Source organism: Betta splendens, chromosome 11 (genome assembly GCF_900634795.4).
Source record: "Betta splendens chromosome 11, fBetSpl5.4, whole genome shotgun sequence".
NCBI classification, from domain to species: domain Eukaryota; kingdom Metazoa; phylum Chordata; class Actinopteri; order Anabantiformes; family Osphronemidae; genus Betta; species Betta splendens.
Window position 1 is genome coordinate 9,061,102 of NC_040891.2, and position 17,196 is coordinate 9,078,297.

Here is a 17,196-nt window from a genome sequence, read left to right on the forward strand (position 1 = left end):
TCAAAGGCAGAAAGGGGGTTTGATGATAAGACAATGTGAATTTTAGGGTGTGAATGAGCCCATTGTGTAGCCAGTAGGTGTGAGGTGGTTCTTTTCAGACTGACAGAAAGCTGGAGCCTAAAAGATTATTACACATTGAGATAAATCAAATGTAATTTTCTGCTACAAAGTGTCTGCTGTCTCACATTTATGAGAATTTATGTAAAAATACACTTTCTTTACCTATGACTATATTTGTTACTGCGAATAGACATTCTTGAGAGTATTTGAGGACATTTGTATTGAGGTTGTTATTGAAATACCCAGATGGCTCTCGAGGGAGTAGAATTCAAAACTCTGAGGGAGGAGGAGGAAGAGAGGAAAGCATGTCTGGGCTTTGTATGTTGTCAAGGCCAGGTTTCCAGATTGCCACAGTCCTCCTCCACACAAGTGGTATTCATTAATTGTAGTGTTATGCATGAAATATGTCAGATATAGATCAAGAGCAATTGGCCAAACAGACCACATTATTCCTAAAAATGGCTCAAAATCTGATGACTTCGGCGTGTGGACCAAAGGCAGTGTTACACACAGTTTTCCCATCACACTAAAGTAAGACTGTTTGACTGTTGTATGATAAGAAAGGGGCTATCCTTTGGGGCGGGGCCATCCTTTAGGGCGGGGCTACCTTTTAGGGCGGGGCTATCTTTTAGGGCGGGCTAACCTTGGGGGCGGGGCTAGCATCCAAGTCCCACTTCCTGCGCAACACAGCTGCAAGCAAACTTTATTAAATCTTGGAGTGGATCTTTCCTGTCAGCCCGTCACAGACGTCAGCGGTGTTTGCTACAGCTCTGGAGGCAGTCTGCTGAAGGTAAGGACCTCCACAGCCGAAACCAGCTGTGTTTAACTAGCAGGTTAGTTTTTATTAGTTGTTGCGTGGGTAACGTTATACCGATGTAAGATTTGTGGACTTTAATTGTTCAGCTAAGCTAGTTTTTCTTGGTCTGTGTCCGCTGTCGAAGCACAGACTTAAACTGTTTAAACCTTTAATATCTCACGTGGCGTTAATTAATTAGTTTGTCAACGAGTTTAGTTTTAGTTGTAGCTGATGTAGCGGATTTACGGCGAACGCCATTGACAGCTGGTTAGCTTTAAAGTGACATGGAAACGATATAACGTAAGTTAGACTTCACTGGTCGATTAGGCAATAGGGAAGTGGCTTAGTAAAACGCGTTTTAAACAATATAATTAATACTTTACATGTTTTGGTTCCTAGGGACATTTACGGTAATGATATTTGGCACTGATCATATCTGCTGCCCGTAAAAGGTCCGTTTATTGAGCGAGGAGCGAGGCTCAAGCTGTCGCTGGCAGAGACACATACCGATGGACATCCTGCAGCAGTGTGATGTTTACGGGAGCTCTGGATTTCCTGTGATCAGCTAAATGTGTTTACTTAATGATACGATACGATACTTGTTCCACCGCAGTTCTCTGGCCGTTTGATAACACGTGAACGCCACCTTGTGTTTAGACCCACAGCGGCCCGTTAGTCCTGCTTCTGTGAATCGGGAGTGACCGACGTTCATACACACTGATCTGTCCATCAAAAACTGAACTTTAATAATGATTTTCTTTAAGTCCAACATCTAGTATATGCAGGTGGTAATTTTACAACCGCACCATGCTGCCCGGAGATAAACAGAAAGGTATGGCTCCATTCTGTCTATGCTTGAACCAGTGGAAGGGTCTGGACACATTTATATTACGTTATAATTTGTATTATGTTGATGTTTGCCGTTGTTTTTTTTTTTTTAGTCTTGGATATCGCTTAACAACAAGCAGCAGCCAACTACACCCTGTTAATTTAAAGTCATTAGTAGATGCTTGTTGGGTTTTTTCAGAATAATAACTTATACATACACACATTCACCCCTCTATTTCTAGGACCTTCCAGCAAAAGTCAGCTGTTTGAGTCTCTGAGGGTTTATCTGGACAAGAAGGACAGATTGCAACCCATTATTGGTCTGTAGCAGCACCCATGTTTTGAGTATAAGCTGCATTTGTCTTTGGTGTATGCTGTTTTAAATAATTTGTCATTGTATGAATATTTAGGTCTGGGTAGTGTTATAGAATGTGTGAAGGCAGGTGCACAAGCACTGTACTTGTGTGAGGTGTGTATATGTCGACTTAGTAAATCTGACATGCGGAACCACATTATGGGAAGTCTGCACAGATACAACTACATTGTAAGTAGCACAATCGGAGAAGTCATGATGGCAAGTTTGTGTGTTTGCCCTGGGTTGAGGGATGTTAAGAAGTTGTGTGTTTCCTAACAGAATAGCTGGTACCCTCACTTAATGTCTGGGTGGAAGGAGAGCTCTGACCTTTCTAAACTGGCCAGGCCACTGATGGACATGGCCAAGATTCTGGAGGGACAGGAGGGACCTGGAGATGTTCAGGTATGGTTTTTGTTCTTCACATGCTTTTGTCTGGAGCGTGTTTCAGGAACCAGTACTCACTTCAGTTTGCACCTTGAAATGAAGCTGATAGAAGTTGAAGATGACGTGTACCAGAAGATATCAACACATGGTGAAAATGACGGTCAGTGACGGATTTTCATTAATATATCTACCATCGCTTAATTTTCCTGGCTTCATATTTAGATCCATTACAAATGTTGTCTTTTTACTTCTTACTAATTCTTTCTCTCTACACCACAGCAATAACTCTGATAAGTTCCTTAAGAGCTGAACCTGAGAGTAGTCCAGAGACTTCCTCCAGCCAATCCCAAAGGATAGTGCTGCTCGCCAAGCGCCCACAGAGACAACCTGGAAAAGCCTTCAAGCCTCTCAGGAGCTTATACAAGACGAAATATCAGGTGTTGTTCGAAAAGTCCAGCCTTTCTGGAAGGAACAGCTGCTTTTTTGAAGGCTACACAGGAACCAAGCCTCTTATTGGTGAGAGCAGCAATAGTAGGAACAGATGAGTGTGTTTTTAACAAAACAATTCTCCATTTGCCTACAATATGAGTACATTGTATTTTTAACAGATCAAAATATTCAAATTATGCAATGATGAATAGAACTAATATGTAAAACTTGTGTTTTCTCCGTGTTTACAACAGGTCTTTGCTGTGTGGTGGAGTGTCAGAATGAGGCTGGGCAGACATGCGGTTTCTTATGCCACTGCTGCCGCACTCGACCCAAGAAAGGAGGCATCACTTATCATCTAACCAGCACCTCCCACGTCTACAACTACTTGGTCAGCCTATATGCCAAATAGTCACTGATGATGGATACAACGCGAGATGTGAAGTTAACTGAGAGCATTTATGTGTAGATGGAAGCTCACCCCGAGAAAGTGAAGTTTGTGAACGCAGCTGATGAGAGCAGCCGTGGGATTCTGGAGTCGCTGGCAGAGAAAGTGGAGGAAGACGAGGGAAGAGGAAACCCAAAGGTGTCATATTTACCTTCATGCACAGTTTATTCTGGCCTGAATGTCCTAGAAAATCACTCTGTGGCCACAATCGTCTTAACTGGTCATTTCTCAAACGTCTCAGGTTGTAACTGCACCAGAATCCATCTGTACCCGCATGGAAAAAAAAAGTTACAACTGGTGTAAGTATAGATTTATGTTTTATGGCCATTTTAGCCCCAGCTCTCACCTTTCTTGCTCCAACTTTCTGCTCTTCAGGAATGACTTGTGATGTAAGTATCTGCCTCTGTTCTCCATGACGCTTTTCTAAACGTAAATCATAGTTCATACATTTCTTGTTTTATTTTTTTGCATATCATCTGTATTCTCTTTTTTCCAGGTGTGAGGATGTTGTGTAAATTATCAATCGGAACTAACTACCAGCAACAGGAAGCAGCTGTTGATGGTGCGTGTGCAGTTTTAGTTCGCTTGGCGGGGCACATTTCTTCCAGTCATTTAAATATTTCCTATTGCTTTTTAACCTCCCGCTGTTTGATCTATGCATCTGTTTCAGGGCCTTTTCAAGGCGTGCCATACGTACCTGTACAGGCTGTAGCACCGTCAAACTGGACACCGCAGATTACAACTGGGAAGAGGAAGAAGAAATCCAAGAAAGCGACTAAAACCGTGTTTAACGTAAGCCTGCCTTTCACCGACGGCGCACTGCTCCTGGAGAGGAGCCCCTTCAGCAACGAGCGTGTCCCCATGTGTGCATACTCGCCTTCGTCCCACCCAGCCGCCAGTCCTTCCCCAGAGTCCCAGACAGAGGGCCCTGAGCTGTTTGTAGGTAATCACACCGACCACACGTCGGCCTGCGGGGCCGCACAACTTCAGCCAGACGTCTATAATAATGAAGGAGGCGCTTGGCAATATGTGGCACCCAAAGAAAACCTCCGAGTGAGTGTTTATCCAGATGTGGAGCGTTCCTTTTGGGGTAATGAAGAGGGTCACGGTGCAGTGGCCCAGAGTAAGACTGGCACCGAAGGGCAAGTATCAGCTGAGAACCTCTCAGGTGCAGCTTGGCATCATTACCAACAGCCCCAGTACTCGGCACCAGGTTACGTGAACCTCACCGTGTGGCAAGCAACGCCGCCCGGCGTGGGGCATCACGGCTCATCCGATGAAATGGTTCCTTACGTGGATGCAAGCAGGGTCGCTACGTATCCCTCCCTGGGATACTCCCAGCCGCACGCCGCTCCACAGCCTAGAGCACGGTTTCATGGGGTTGAACAGAGACAATTGCAACCATACATGGAGTTTACTGAACGTGTTCACGCAGCTCCTCACGTTATGACCCCGGCTGCTCTCTATCAGGACGGACGATACGGCTATGGGTTCACGGCTGACCCCAACTACCATATTAGACCTAGGACGAATGATAACCAGCCCTTTCCTGATCCAGCCGGTGGTTTTGCTGTTAGGGCTGTGTACCAGCCAAACGCCCATGTCCCACCATGGGCACCTCTGTGCTACACAGCCCAGTCTATGTGACTCTGAGCCACGGGTTTATCAGATGTAAAGAGTTCAGGAGGCGACGCAGGAACGGTTTAGCTCACGCAGTGCAACTCTTAATTTAAATGCTCGTATATTGTCAGGTGTGCGTTCTACTGAAGGAACCGCGCATGGGTTCTAATCATGCTGTGGTATTTTCTTTTATGTTGCTCCAAGGAGATTGGATCTGGTTTCTGTCATAAATGAAGGAATCTTGGCCTGAGTGCGTCTAAACTTTCCAATTTAGTCCCTCCTCCACTCTAAATTTTGCGTCAACTGGCAGATTTTTTTTTGTTGAAATATAATTAAGAAATGATCAAATTTGCGTTTTTATTTGTACAGATTGTTTTGTTTTGAAATGTAGCTTTCAAGTGTTTCACGGTCAACAAAGCTTGAGCAACAAGCAGTTGCTGAAATGTGTTATTAAGCAATAAAATACGTGACAAGCCAGTTCTGGTGTTCACAAAATTATAAATAACCTTTCCTACTTTATAATTATGCATGCATTATACCAATACCAAAGATTACCAGACACAGTTAATATGTTAATGCAAAGTGTTTACAGTGTTATTCATAAGCATTTATTGTAAGTTACATTTATTTTAACCAGGTAATCTCAGATGTGATTCTGAGTTAATTGTTACATCATTCTGAGGTTATTTGATTGTCTTCAACATTTATACGCATTCTAGTTCACTGTTGATGTATAATCAAACTGATATGTTATGAGATCAAATATAGTTAATTGTGTTTAGCTGTGGTTCAGATGTCTTCAAGCATCTTCCAATGCTGCTTGATGTTTTGAGTTTGTTTCTTTAGAAGAGATTACAAAATTTCTTTAATCCAGGTATTATAATACACAATGAGTCTGTTCTTGTTTCTCTAATTCCTCTAGCTATGCATGGATGAACCTTTATCACGTCCCAGATTAAGTGCCTTATACTTTTGTGTTTTTATATTGACAACCTGTCACCTGTATGAGTGAACCATAACTGATGCCATTCAGTAGAAGGTCAACTTATCCAGCTGCAGCCTGATCAGTAACAGTGACAGGCTAAGCTGCTAAAAATGGGCTCCTGTGAATGTACACTTTATAATTTGTGTTAAAGTTATCAGCTGGTGTAACAATAAACATAAGTTGATATTGCACATAATGAGTGTTGGGCCTGAAAATATCACAACAGCACTGATACACACAGAGATGAGAACAATAAAGCACAACTGCGAGTCAACCAGTTTTTACTTGCACAAGGGGAGTTCAACTGAGATCTTAGTGTTGTAAGCGCTTCATTCAGAGACCATCAACTCCAACGAACTTGCCCAAAGCACAACACTTTATTGATGCTTGTACACGCCTTCGATAGCATATCATTGGTGCACTTGTTAACATGCGGAAACACACAAATAGACACAGCAATACAAACAGGTCCCCTATTCTGGTTTTAGCACCTGTCCCTGAGTAGAAGTACAAACTCGAGTTCAATGTGAAACTTCTACAGTCCAATACCTAGAACAGGAACTATGCATCGCAACAGCATTATAAAATTGTCCTTCGTATATGACAATACCTACGTAAGCACTTATGCATGTGGTTAGATGTCAGCACAAACGTCAATGTGGTAACAAATGTGGTAACTGCAAATGCCAAAGCTTTACTGTTAAATAAAAATGATAAATGAAAATATATTTTCTCCCTAACAATGAGTTTTGTAAATGTGTCAGTCTTGTGGCGAACCACATCTGCGTCTGGACAGAGGTGAAGTGGTCTCTTTTATTGAACGCTGTTTTCTGATGAGACACCGACCTTTAACACGACCCCGAGTCAAGGAGGAATGTGAGCTGAACAAACAAACCACTTGTGGTTTGTATGACACCTGTGCAATAACCATAAATCCACCAGGATCTCCCCTTTTCCTTATCACCCACCAGACGCAGAACTGCAACCGTAACTAACTGGAAAATCCCTCTTCTCACACTCCCCCATCCAGCTGCGAAAGAAAGCAAGAAGGCCATGACTGAGGAATGTAAGCTAATAAAAAAGACACTTCCATTTGGAGTCGAAACTCCAAATCACATACGCATCATCAACTGTCCTATAGTATACACTGTGTTCAGTAAACAATGTGCTGATGCAGCAGTGGGTAATAGTTATTGTGTCTGAAAGTTAAAATAACAATGTCATATTCTTCTGCTGATCCTATATTTCCTTTCTGGGTTCTACCAGAAGTGCAGCTGACAGATGTGGTGCCAAGAAGTGTCTGTGAAATATCGATTGCTGTGCGCGGGAGCATCATAAAGACGTATCTCAGCGTCCGATTTCAGGTTTAAACTGCCATAACTTGTTATTCCGGTCCACTGCAAGTTGTCGAGTGTGTAAAGGATATATTGTGTCTGTCCTATCTTATAGTTTGTCACTGATGTTCTGAGACTGCGTATAGTTTATGGTTATCTCCGGCCCTCCCTGCATCTGGCTCCTGTCTAACTCCCCAGAACCAAGGTCGAGGAGCTCTGCCTCTTTGTCTCTTGACTGTTATTGTGCCTTCTCTCTGATAGCGAGGCGCCGGTGGTACCAGGTGGGAGAATGGGAAACGCTTCCCAACGCTGAGACAATTCGATTGGAGCAGACAGAGACAGTCCACCCTGCCAGGAAGGCAGGTTGTTGGGTTGCTGCATGAAGGCGTGTTGGGGTCCTTGCATTATATCTCTATGTTTATATTTTTCGTAAAGAAATGTAATATTCGTCGTAAATTGCTTCACAGCAGTCGTTGATCGATGTTTGCCTCGTTTTAATGCATATGCATGAACGTTCTCTCTCTACCTTATTTCCAGGGTGAGATGAGAGTTAAACTGAATACATACATACACAGATGAGTGGTACACATGAGCTCTGCTCATCAGTACCACCATCACTGTGGTTGTGTGGTTGTGTGGTTGTGTTCGCGCTGATGCTGATGTTTGTTCATTTGACCTTTCTTTAGACTTCTCTGTGGTTTATGGTTGTTCCTCCCCGGTGTTGTGGAAAAAAAATACCACAAGAGCTTCTGACACCTCAATGAAAAGAAGACTTCAAAAAGTTGTCTATGTAAATTTATTTCTGCATATGCATATAGAAAAATTAAAAAAGAAAGGAAAAGAATAGGTAAATGAAAAGAAAGGCACCCGGGTGAAAAGAACAAGTTGATGCTCACTCAAGAAGCACTCTGTTCCTCGTCTAAGTCAAACACCACGTCACAGGGTCATCAAGTCAGACAGTCAGACACTGTCTCACAGAGTGATCAAAGCAGAACTAGGCTTCCTGCTCAAATGAGAACTGAGGACCCCTCCTGCTCAGCTCTTCATGTGAATGCCCAACACTTAAGAATATGAACATGAATCAGAAACAATCAGATGATTAGTACGGCATTAATAATGAAAATGATCAGCATTAAGGGATAATATAACATTTCCATCACACTGGCCTCCCGGGAACTATCCTCTATGTGACTCCCTAAACTGAGGTCAAGTTACTCTCTCCATCTCCGTCCTTTGACATTTATCTCTTTGGTTCTGCTCTGATAGCGAGGCTCCAGTGGGACAGATGGTACTAAAAAAACACTACATATTATGGCTTCGGGCGGAGAGGAAGTATACAATACAATTTTTTGCTGACGACATTTCATTGACTGCACCATGAAGCTATTGAGCCTCCACATGCTGCTGTTTCTGGACCTAAATGTTCAGGTTCACAGTGTGAACAGTAACAGTCAGTATTTAGTGCCCATGAAGGGTCCTGCACTGGTTCAACTGGCCCAGAATGTCTCCCCCGAATTATATGCTTTGCTTAGGCCATCTGGCTATATGACTCTAAAAATACATTGAAACGCTTGACACAACATATGATTTCTAACATGCACTAAAACTGGTGACTTAACATATGATTCCACTTACGGGACAACGGCCTCTCAATGTTCCATTGTGCTTCGGAGGCTATGTCGGCTTTTCAAAAGACACACACATCCTGCCATCCCTAATACATAAGCAAGCTTCTGTCTCTTGTATAATGCAAAACAATAATACATTATACAATACAATAATAAATGGAATAGACTCCACAAGAACCAGCAAAGCATTTTTTAGTCTGACTCCCTGATAAGAAGTAGCTGCTTCAGACTCTACAACCAATTTCATTCATTAACAAAATTCATTCGATATAACTAAAGTTGCAGGAAAGTTACATTGGTTTTGGTTTGGAAATGGTTTCAAACAAACACATTGATGGTCACTGTCAGTCCCACACGCTACCAGAATTTCGAGGTCACCTCTGCCAGTGAGGTGTCGCCATCTAGTGACCAAATACAGCCAATGCACCACCTCGTCCTCCCTCTGCTCCTGTGATGTGTCCTTCACTGCCCTCCTCACGCTCTGCAGCCTGGTTTCTCTAACACAAATACCAAAACAAATTATCATGCAATAAATATGTCACCCTAGAAATAACGTAGAGAACGTTTATTAAAACATAATAAAAAGAGGATTACCTAAAGATATTAGCTTTATTCACTTTTTGGCAACGTGAAAACAGCTGAGCTGACATTTCCGCGAGACATGAACGCCGCACCACGCCGGAAGCAGCAGCCGCCGTTGTTGTGGTGTGTTCCAGGCAGGACGCAGCGCCTCGATAGCAGCGTTTAGTCGGTGGGAGCTACGTAGGAACAGAAGCCGTTTTTCGCGTAGTAACGGTCTCGCATGGCTCTACCCCGCAGCCCCTAACGTTCGGCCGCCGCCGTTTGACTCGTGGTCGAGGACACATCTGGGAGGAACCTCGGAGCTGCATCTCCCCGGCGTCGCGCGATCCCTCAGCCCCGTCGACATGTCAGCGTTCTCCGAGGCGGCATTAGAGAAGAAATTATCCGAGCTTAGCAACTCCCAGCAAAGTGTGCAGACGCTGTCGCTGTGGCTCATTCACCACAGAAAGCACTCGAAGACCATCGTTAGCGTCTGGTTCAACGAACTGAAGAAGGGTGAGTGACGCGAGCTAGCTTTTAAGCAATGCTAACTTGGTTTTATTGATATGTCCTAAAGTCTTTCGGGATGTTTGTAGCATTATTAGCTCTGGTTAGTTGCCTATTGCAACAGTAAACAGTAGCATATTTAGCTAGGTTCCTATAAGGTTAACGGCGTGTATTGCCAAGCGAACTATGTCAAGCTAACTGCTAACGCTAGCCAACTTTTACCACTAGCATTAGTTTAGCATCGTCGTCTAGTGACTTTCAACCACGCATTATCTGTCTATTTATACCGTAAATGCGGTGGACGAGGCGGTGAATTGATGCAGACATCACCTCTTCGTCGCGCTGACTGCCTTTAAAGCTGCACTAATAAATGTGTCTGTGTAATAATAGACAACCGAGCTCGTGCGTGTGCGTGTAATGTGAGAAGGGTGGTTTGCAGCGATGAGCCCACAGAGTTACGGAACAATTCAGCGGCTGCTCTAAGTTGTGCGTAGAGAAACATAGTGGCTTCTCCCAGGACCTTGTTTTTGTTTTGAGGCCCGCTATCACCGCTCTCACCCACTCTGAAAGCCACAGCATGGCATCCAGATGCATCCAGGGCTGTTAATGAACACTTGCCTTTGTTTTCCTGCCTTTTTTCAGTGGCATAAGTGACATAATGCACGTATTGTTCCCTCCTAATTGCTCAACTCCACATAATAAAGATGTCACTCTGATGGCACAAAGATTTGGATTTATTTCTGACAAACACCTAATTTTAAATGCTTTATGGCTGCTGATTTGCATATGTCTAATTTCATATACCATGCTACAGCAGCAAAAAACCCTAAAGAAAAACAATGTATTAAACATTGCTGAGTAAGTAAAGTGTAAATGGTGGCCTATGACTTTGTGACACATGTAAAGATGAAAGTGTACAAACTGTATTCGAATTTCCCCATCGTCAGATTAATAAAGTTTTGTCATTAGTGTGAATATTTAATTGTCGTGTGAAATAAAAATATTTTCTTTGGTAGCGCCTTTCCTTTAGGTGCATGTCAACAACCTAATGATATCTCAGGTGGATGTTGTATTTTAGGAACTATCAGTTTTAACAACAACAGGGAAGGGGAGCAGATTTCTCTGGAGCTTTAGAGCCACCTCTGTTCTGTGTCTGGAGACACACACATACGTGGTGTAATGTGAATGAGGCGCAACATGTACATTAGTGGTTATTGAGTTTATATTAACAAAGTTGGTAAAGTAACTGACGCCTTTAGTTGAAGCGTGGGTTTTCAATGCTGTAATTCTTGTCATTAGAGGTAAAAAAACAACAGTACATCATGGTTTTCCTTTGCCACATGAGCTGAATTGCCAAACTATATAATATGTACTATATTTGCATGCAGCTCAGGTATCCCGCAAGCTGACCTTCCTTTACTTGGCCAATGACGTCATTCAGAACAGCAAGAGGAAAGGACCAGAATTCACCCAGGACTATGCACCAGTCATCGTTGATGCGTTCAAGCATGTGTACAGGTCAGATTCAACTTACAATCCAAAATGATCATATTAGGGTTCACATTTCAATTATTGAATTTACATTTATAAAATTAAGAATGGCAATAAATAAACTTAACCACTTCTGATTTATTTTACACTTGTCATTGAGATGGCCAACTATCTTGAAATGTCTTTGTCCAGTCATAAGAGAGCAATGTGTCCTGCACTGGTTATAGTGTATGTTGCTCTTCTGTGTGGTTTTTCTGTCCAGGGAGGGAGAGGAGGGCTGTAAGAAACAGTTAGGTCGAGTGCTGTCCATCTGGCAGGAGAGAGGTGTGTACGAGAACAGCCTGCTGGATCAGCTCTCGCAAGTTCTATGTAAGTTCACACTATCCCAGCCTGTTCCTATAAGCTGGGAAGTTTTAACACTCCATCTTATCATAAATGTGCACCATTTCATTTGAGCTAGAAACAGTTTTTCTGTGCCATGTGTCTGATGCTTTACATTGCACTTCTCTGTTATCGCTCAGATGGAGACAAGAAAGCTAAGAAGAGGTCATATGAGGACATTCAACCAGATGATGCAGACTTTTCCTCCCAGAGCTCCCCAGCTGAAACCCCACAGGTTTAATAAATATAGGCCGATGATGACATTAGAGCTTAATCAGGAATAGTAACAGTCTGATATTAGTATTTATATATTAGACTTATTGTATCTCATCCACAATGTTCATATTTGAAACAATAACCTTTCCTCTCTATTTTGTTCCCCTCATTACCTCCGACTGTGTCAGACAGCAGAGTTAATCCGAGCTCTGCAGGAGCTGGAGAATGCCGCATCTGGCGACTCATTGCTGCGTCAGCGCATCTCCTCCCTTCCTGCTGAGGTGCAGGACACATCACTGCTTCAGAGGATTACAGGTAGGCAGAGAAAAGGTTTTAAAAAGAAGTAGGCAGGAGAAGAAACCTGGTTACATTTCACATTGTAGATCTCAATTTCAATACTCAGAAACTGGAGCAGGTAAAATAGGACTCTTGAATTACCTTCCATTAATGACAAACTGATTTTGATTAAGTTGATGTTTATGACGATTAATGAATTAGTGTGAGAGAGAAGTACAGATCCACACAAAATGTCTTTGGCCTAACTTTAAATAAAAGAACCATATTTTGTATTTTACATGAAAATGATTAAAAGACTCTACTTGGATGTGTCGGTGATTGTACAATGAACCCTGGACTGCTCATCTTACAGCACGGTCCCCTGTTCTCTCTATGGTTTGTAATGTAGATAAGGAATCGGGGGAACGGCTTTCGCGGCTGGTGGAGGAGGCCTGCATGCTGCTCGCAGACTACAGTGGTCGCTTGGCGGCAGAAATTGACGATAGGAGGCAGCTCACTCGCACACTAACAGTTTTCCTCCAAAGCCAGAAGGACGGCTTGGCCCAGAACGAGCAGAAACTTGAAGTGCGTACATCATTTTTCTATTGAGTTTGTCTTGTCTACGTTCACCCTTGTTGCTTTGTTCTCACACATCTTGTTAATGTATTTGCATTTTATTATTACTGCAGATTAACCTGGTTTTGCATTACCCCTAACTACAGATTTCACTCAGTCTTAGCTCTGGTGCCGTCACAAGTAGAAGAATAATTTCTAATTAGATACATGTTTAACAACCAAGTAAGATTTTCTCTTCTGACTGTTCTTTTAGCTTATTTCATTCTATGTGCTTCCTGTGAGGTAAGTAACAATTGAAATAGGTGTGTCGCTGATCAGAGTTTTTGTGGTGGCAATAACGCTCTAGCATTTATTCACAGGATCTCAGCAGGATAAAGTATTATAAATGTGTTTTCATTCAGTATTTTGTAATAAAAATTTTCAAAATAAAAATAACATTATTTTGTGAGTGCTTTTATTTTGCTCTAATATTGACGGCTAAGATTGAAAAGCTCTGTTCAGTAGGTGCAGATGTGCTGAAATGGAGGAAACCAAAACCTGTCAAACATGCTCATACTCGCCTTGGAGCCAAGATCATTTCTCATTTGAGCTAATGTCTTTTTCAGAATTTAAAATTGTTTTTTTGAATTTGCTATACATCTTTCTAGTATTGTAAACTTTATCACAATGGCAGCAGTGTTATCTTCCTGCTGTTTTTGTTCAGAAAGAAAAGAATTTTGTTGTACACTTCTACAATAACTTAGTCTCACTAAGTCCTTTATAAATTTACTCGGACTCTAGCACTTATGTAGGTACGTATTTGCTGAACCTCTTCACACTCTCATTGGATTAAAATAATTAGGTGTGTACAGACCGTCTGATTCAGCCTTGAATCATTGTATTGGAGAACATATGTAGATGTTTCAGAAAAATAATAATTTTAGTTAAATATATGCTTTAATATTTAGACCTTCCCTATAAAAACATCTACACAACATCATTCGTTCATCAGTCGCACAACTTAACTTAACATTAATACTACCGCACTGAAGTTCTTGAGTTCAGTTGAAATGTTCTGTTGTAAATCCTTTTTTTTGTTGTTTCTTTTATTTTGTAGGAGTACAAACGCAAACTAGCACGGGTGACCCAGGTCCGCAAGGAGCTGCGCTCACGCCTGAACAATCTGCCCGTAGACCTGTACAACCCCTCCACCTGAAGAAGCATCTCAACCTGTCCGTCACATATTCCACCCATGAACTCGTCATAGTTGTCTGCTGTTGACTTTGAAAAGTGTCCATGTCCCATTATAGTGGCCTGTGGCCTCATTCTGCCTCCAACAGGTTCACATTTACCCACATGGCTTTTATTAACAGAAGTGTTTTCTTTTCCTGTCTGAACTTTTTTTTGTGTTATGTTATTGGTACATTCAGGTTTATGCCAACCAGACACACACTAGCTTTGAGCTCTGTCCATCAACGTTTACATCCCACCATACTGTGTACCAAGTCTTCAACATAATGAAAGACTTGAGTTTGTCTTGGTTTCACACTTCTTGTTATGAGCGCATCTGTTTGGCTCTAGTAGCTCTTTTTATGCAGTGTGATATTGGTTTGGAGGAACGCATAGGTGAGGTAATCATGTTCTGTTGTACATCTTCAGATTGCATGTATGTAGGACAATTATTGCTCATGATTTGAGTCCATGTTAACAAAGCTCTGAAATGAAGTACCTCTACAATGTGTTTATTACTGAGACGCTACAGAGGTACTGGGTGAAGGACTCTGTTGTCACACTGCTCATACTACTTCATAGTTTTGTCAGATATTCTACTGAATGCTGCCTCACACAGATTCACAGAGACGTGCCCTCGTCCCCCGAACCGACAAACTGCAGCTGTTTTGTAAATATAAATTAAATTACTTGGAACCAAATAAAAAAAAGAGAAAAAAAACTGTTGTTGTTGTGTGAAGATCATATCATTAAAGGTAAAGGAATGATTAGAGACAGTTTAAAAGGTAAAAGGGAGAAATTCTATATTTGAGTGTGAAAAACTGAAAGTATAAAAACATAAATTCAAGTAACTGCAGAGATGATGTTGGATAATTCAGATATGAAGGAGCAAATGAATGAGCTCTGTCGTGTTTAAATAAAAAGAAACACTTTTAAAATGAGATTTAAAAGAAATACAATATAAATCCTTCACAATTAGGACACGGGACCAAATGGAGTCTTTCCATTGACCACTAGGTCTCGATGCCTGACATCGACGTCGATGTGTCTTGCTGCCACCAGAAGGAAAGAGTCCTTTTCTCCTTCATTAAACTTCCTTCTGATGGGGAGCAACCTAACGTTGTTATTCTTCCTGGTGTGGTTCATTTTTCTGCCCGCTGTCTCCAACGAGGGGTCGCACCCTTACATTGATGCACAGATGCCTGCTGTCGTAGGCCCCCATCTGCAGTGATCAGCTCACCAGGATAATTACAGATGACTGATCTCTTTGTAAAGGATCTGGTGGCAATGGAAAAGGAAATGAAGGTTTAATTTAATATTCTTATCGTCACACGCCAGAACTGATGAATACCTGTCCTCACCTTGTCCTCCATCGTCCCCGTACTCCTGAACAGCCACACCAGACTCATCCGTCTCAATGCTTTTAGCTGGACTCCACTTTGCGACGATGTCCTCTGGATGCGGGTGATTGGCATTCCAGGCCTCCCTGTCAATCATCTCTGTTACCATGGCTACATTTGGAGGATGGTCTGTTTTTGCTGTCGATTAATACGGATGTCAGTTTAAATGTCTGTCTCCATGAATCTGTCGCTGTCATTAGGTCTTTAATATCAGCTTATACAGCAGGTTCTCCTCCCGGTACTAGACGGTACTGCCCTCCACTTGTCATAGAAGCGAGTGCCTTCAGCAAACCCAGCCTGTAATCTGTCAAGCTGGATGGCGTGTTAGCTTCTTAGGATAGCCTCAGGAGGATGTTCGTAGCTGCTGGTCCAGATTGCTCCGCGTGAGAAACCAAACAAATCTGATCTACTCTTAATGTAGTTGAGGAAGGTGGGGGGAAGCAGTTTGACCCTCTGTAAGGTCACCATGTGGTCTCTGGTTTTGGTGCTTTGCCTGAGAAAGTCCACGCTGACGTCATCCCGGGTGGGCTGCATGTACCTCAGCATCCTGGAGACATCATCCACCTGTAGAGTCATAACCCAGTCAGCCTGGAGAACTGGTGCATGGATTTCAGCTTAAACAAGGCTGTGCTGAAGGCTGAAAGCAGGAACCTATAGATATTCTACTGAGTCTGCAGCCTACATCACCTCTTGGCATCACGTCTGGGTCCCACGCTGCTTCACAAGATATTCCTTGAATTCCAGGAGAATTGGGGTGTGGCTGGGAAACTTCTCATCCAGACCCATGTTCTGCATGTTGCAGCACAGCTCTCTATTGATGGGCAACGAAGATCTGATGTGACAGGACACTGAAAGGTAGCACACAGAGAAATGGAGTTGAATTTTTTGTAATGCATTTTGTGTGACGATTTGGACTTACTCAGTTGGTTCAGGCGAAGAGTCTTCTGAACCACACAAAGGTCCTTCTCACTGTGAAAAAAGTAGACACAAATTTATAAAAGGCAAATGACACAAATCAAACATACAGGATCCAATGACTTACTTCTTCTGGGCAGTCTGCATTTTCCTTGTATGAAAATAAGTACAATAAGCAGGGACTCTTGTGTAATAAGTTGAAAACACAAGAAAACTTTAACAACTACCTGCATTTTTTATCTAAATTGGGCAGTCTAAGCCCCGCCCTGTCACTCTTACCTCCGCCAATCAGCGCTACCCCGGAACTTATTTATAGAGGAAGTAGAGAACCGCTAAACTCGCATTGCAGAGAATGCATTACTTTGGTGTTAATAGCTTTCACCATTACCGTGACTGAGGTGTGGTCCTGACTGCCCACTAATTAGCACCCAATCCTATTAGCTTATATGTACCTCGTTAATGGTTCTACTCCTACTCTCCATTGTTAGAGCAACGTGTTTTAGACGCATCTGTCTGGCTGCTCCTAGAAACAGCATTTCAAGCCTGCACATGAACAAATAGCCATAAAAGGTTTTTTGGAATTTAGTATTTATTACAGAACCCCCCAGTTTTTGGCATATTTGTTTGGTTTATTTCAGAAGAAGAAATAAATATGATAGCAATGGATATTTATACTATAAGAGGACAGTACCTTGGTGGTCTGGTTATTAGACGAATGATGTTACGTCCTCCTGTACAGTAGGCGGCGATACTCAAACTGTTACCGCCTCATATTAAAGAAAAAGAAGAAGAAGAAA

General features: G+C 42.3%; 2 protein-coding genes and 1 long non-coding RNA gene across 7 annotated transcripts; 2 read left to right on the top strand and 1 right to left on the bottom strand.

Annotated features, from left to right (window-relative positions):
* The first annotated feature begins 743 nt into the window (after positions 1-743).
* Positions 744-6,101, top strand: LOC114865300 (uncharacterized). Of its 4 annotated transcripts, none has more exons than XM_029166299.2 (12): positions 744-850; positions 1,621-1,688; positions 1,927-2,004; positions 2,095-2,228; positions 2,319-2,441; positions 2,526-2,583; positions 2,703-2,939; positions 3,107-3,243; positions 3,322-3,438; positions 3,542-3,599; positions 3,797-3,862; positions 3,971-6,101. In XM_029166299.2, exons 2-12 carry the CDS (start codon positions 1,664-1,666, stop codon positions 4,945-4,947), a joined length of 2,010 nt encoding a protein of 669 aa, XP_029022132.1. In that variant the 5' UTR covers positions 744-850; positions 1,621-1,663; the 3' UTR covers positions 4,948-6,101. The 4 variants fall into 4 exon arrangements, with proteins under 4 accessions (XP_029022132.1, XP_029022130.1, XP_029022131.1 ...); XM_029166300.3 differs by having other exon boundaries at positions 769-893; XM_029166298.3 differs by having other exon boundaries at positions 749-1,688.
* A 3,477-nt stretch (positions 6,102-9,578) lies between these two features.
* On the top strand, positions 9,579-14,579 carry LOC114865934 (regulation of nuclear pre-mRNA domain-containing protein 1A-like). 2 transcript variants are annotated; one of them, XM_055512751.1, is made up of 7 exons: positions 9,579-9,944; positions 11,324-11,453; positions 11,689-11,795; positions 11,948-12,042; positions 12,212-12,337; positions 12,696-12,884; positions 13,972-14,579. In XM_055512751.1, exons 1-7 carry the CDS (start codon positions 9,794-9,796, stop codon positions 14,068-14,070), a joined length of 897 nt encoding a protein of 298 aa, XP_055368726.1. In that variant the 5' UTR covers positions 9,579-9,793; the 3' UTR covers positions 14,071-14,579. The 2 variants fall into 2 exon arrangements, with proteins under 2 accessions (XP_055368726.1, XP_029023308.1); XM_029167475.3 differs by having other exon boundaries at positions 9,581-9,944; positions 12,212-12,338; positions 12,709-12,884.
* Positions 14,174-17,162, bottom strand: LOC114865935 (uncharacterized). Its single transcript, XR_003787593.3, has 5 exons — positions 17,091-17,162; positions 16,404-16,453; positions 16,172-16,332; positions 15,446-16,048; positions 14,174-15,362 (listed from the first exon to the last, which is right to left on the bottom strand). It is a non-coding gene; the product is annotated as an uncharacterized LOC114865935 (long non-coding RNA).
* Positions 17,163-17,196: the final 34 nt, after the last annotated feature.

Excerpts from the sequence above, each read along its gene's own strand:
- LOC114865300 (XM_029166297.3), top strand. The coding sequence starts at position 1,863 with ATGCTTGTTGGGTTTTTTCAGAATAATAACTTATACATACACACATTC. Across the intron at positions 3,244-3,321 it reads CCCACGTCTACAACTACTTG|ATGGAAGCTCACCCCGAGAA; the intron begins GTCAGCCTATAT and ends ATTTATGTGTAG. Across the intron at positions 3,600-3,796 it reads AAAAAAAAGTTACAACTGGT|GTGTGAGGATGTTGTGTAAA; the intron begins GTAAGTATAGAT and ends TCTTTTTTCCAG.
- LOC114865934 (XM_055512751.1), top strand. The coding sequence starts at position 9,794 with ATGTCAGCGTTCTCCGAGGCGGCATTAGAGAAGAAATTATCCGAGCTT. Across the intron at positions 9,945-11,323 it reads GTTCAACGAACTGAAGAAGG|CTCAGGTATCCCGCAAGCTG; the intron begins GTGAGTGACGCG and ends ATTTGCATGCAG. Across the intron at positions 12,338-12,695 it reads CACTGCTTCAGAGGATTACA|GTTTGTAATGTAGATAAGGA; the intron begins GGTAGGCAGAGA and ends GTTCTCTCTATG.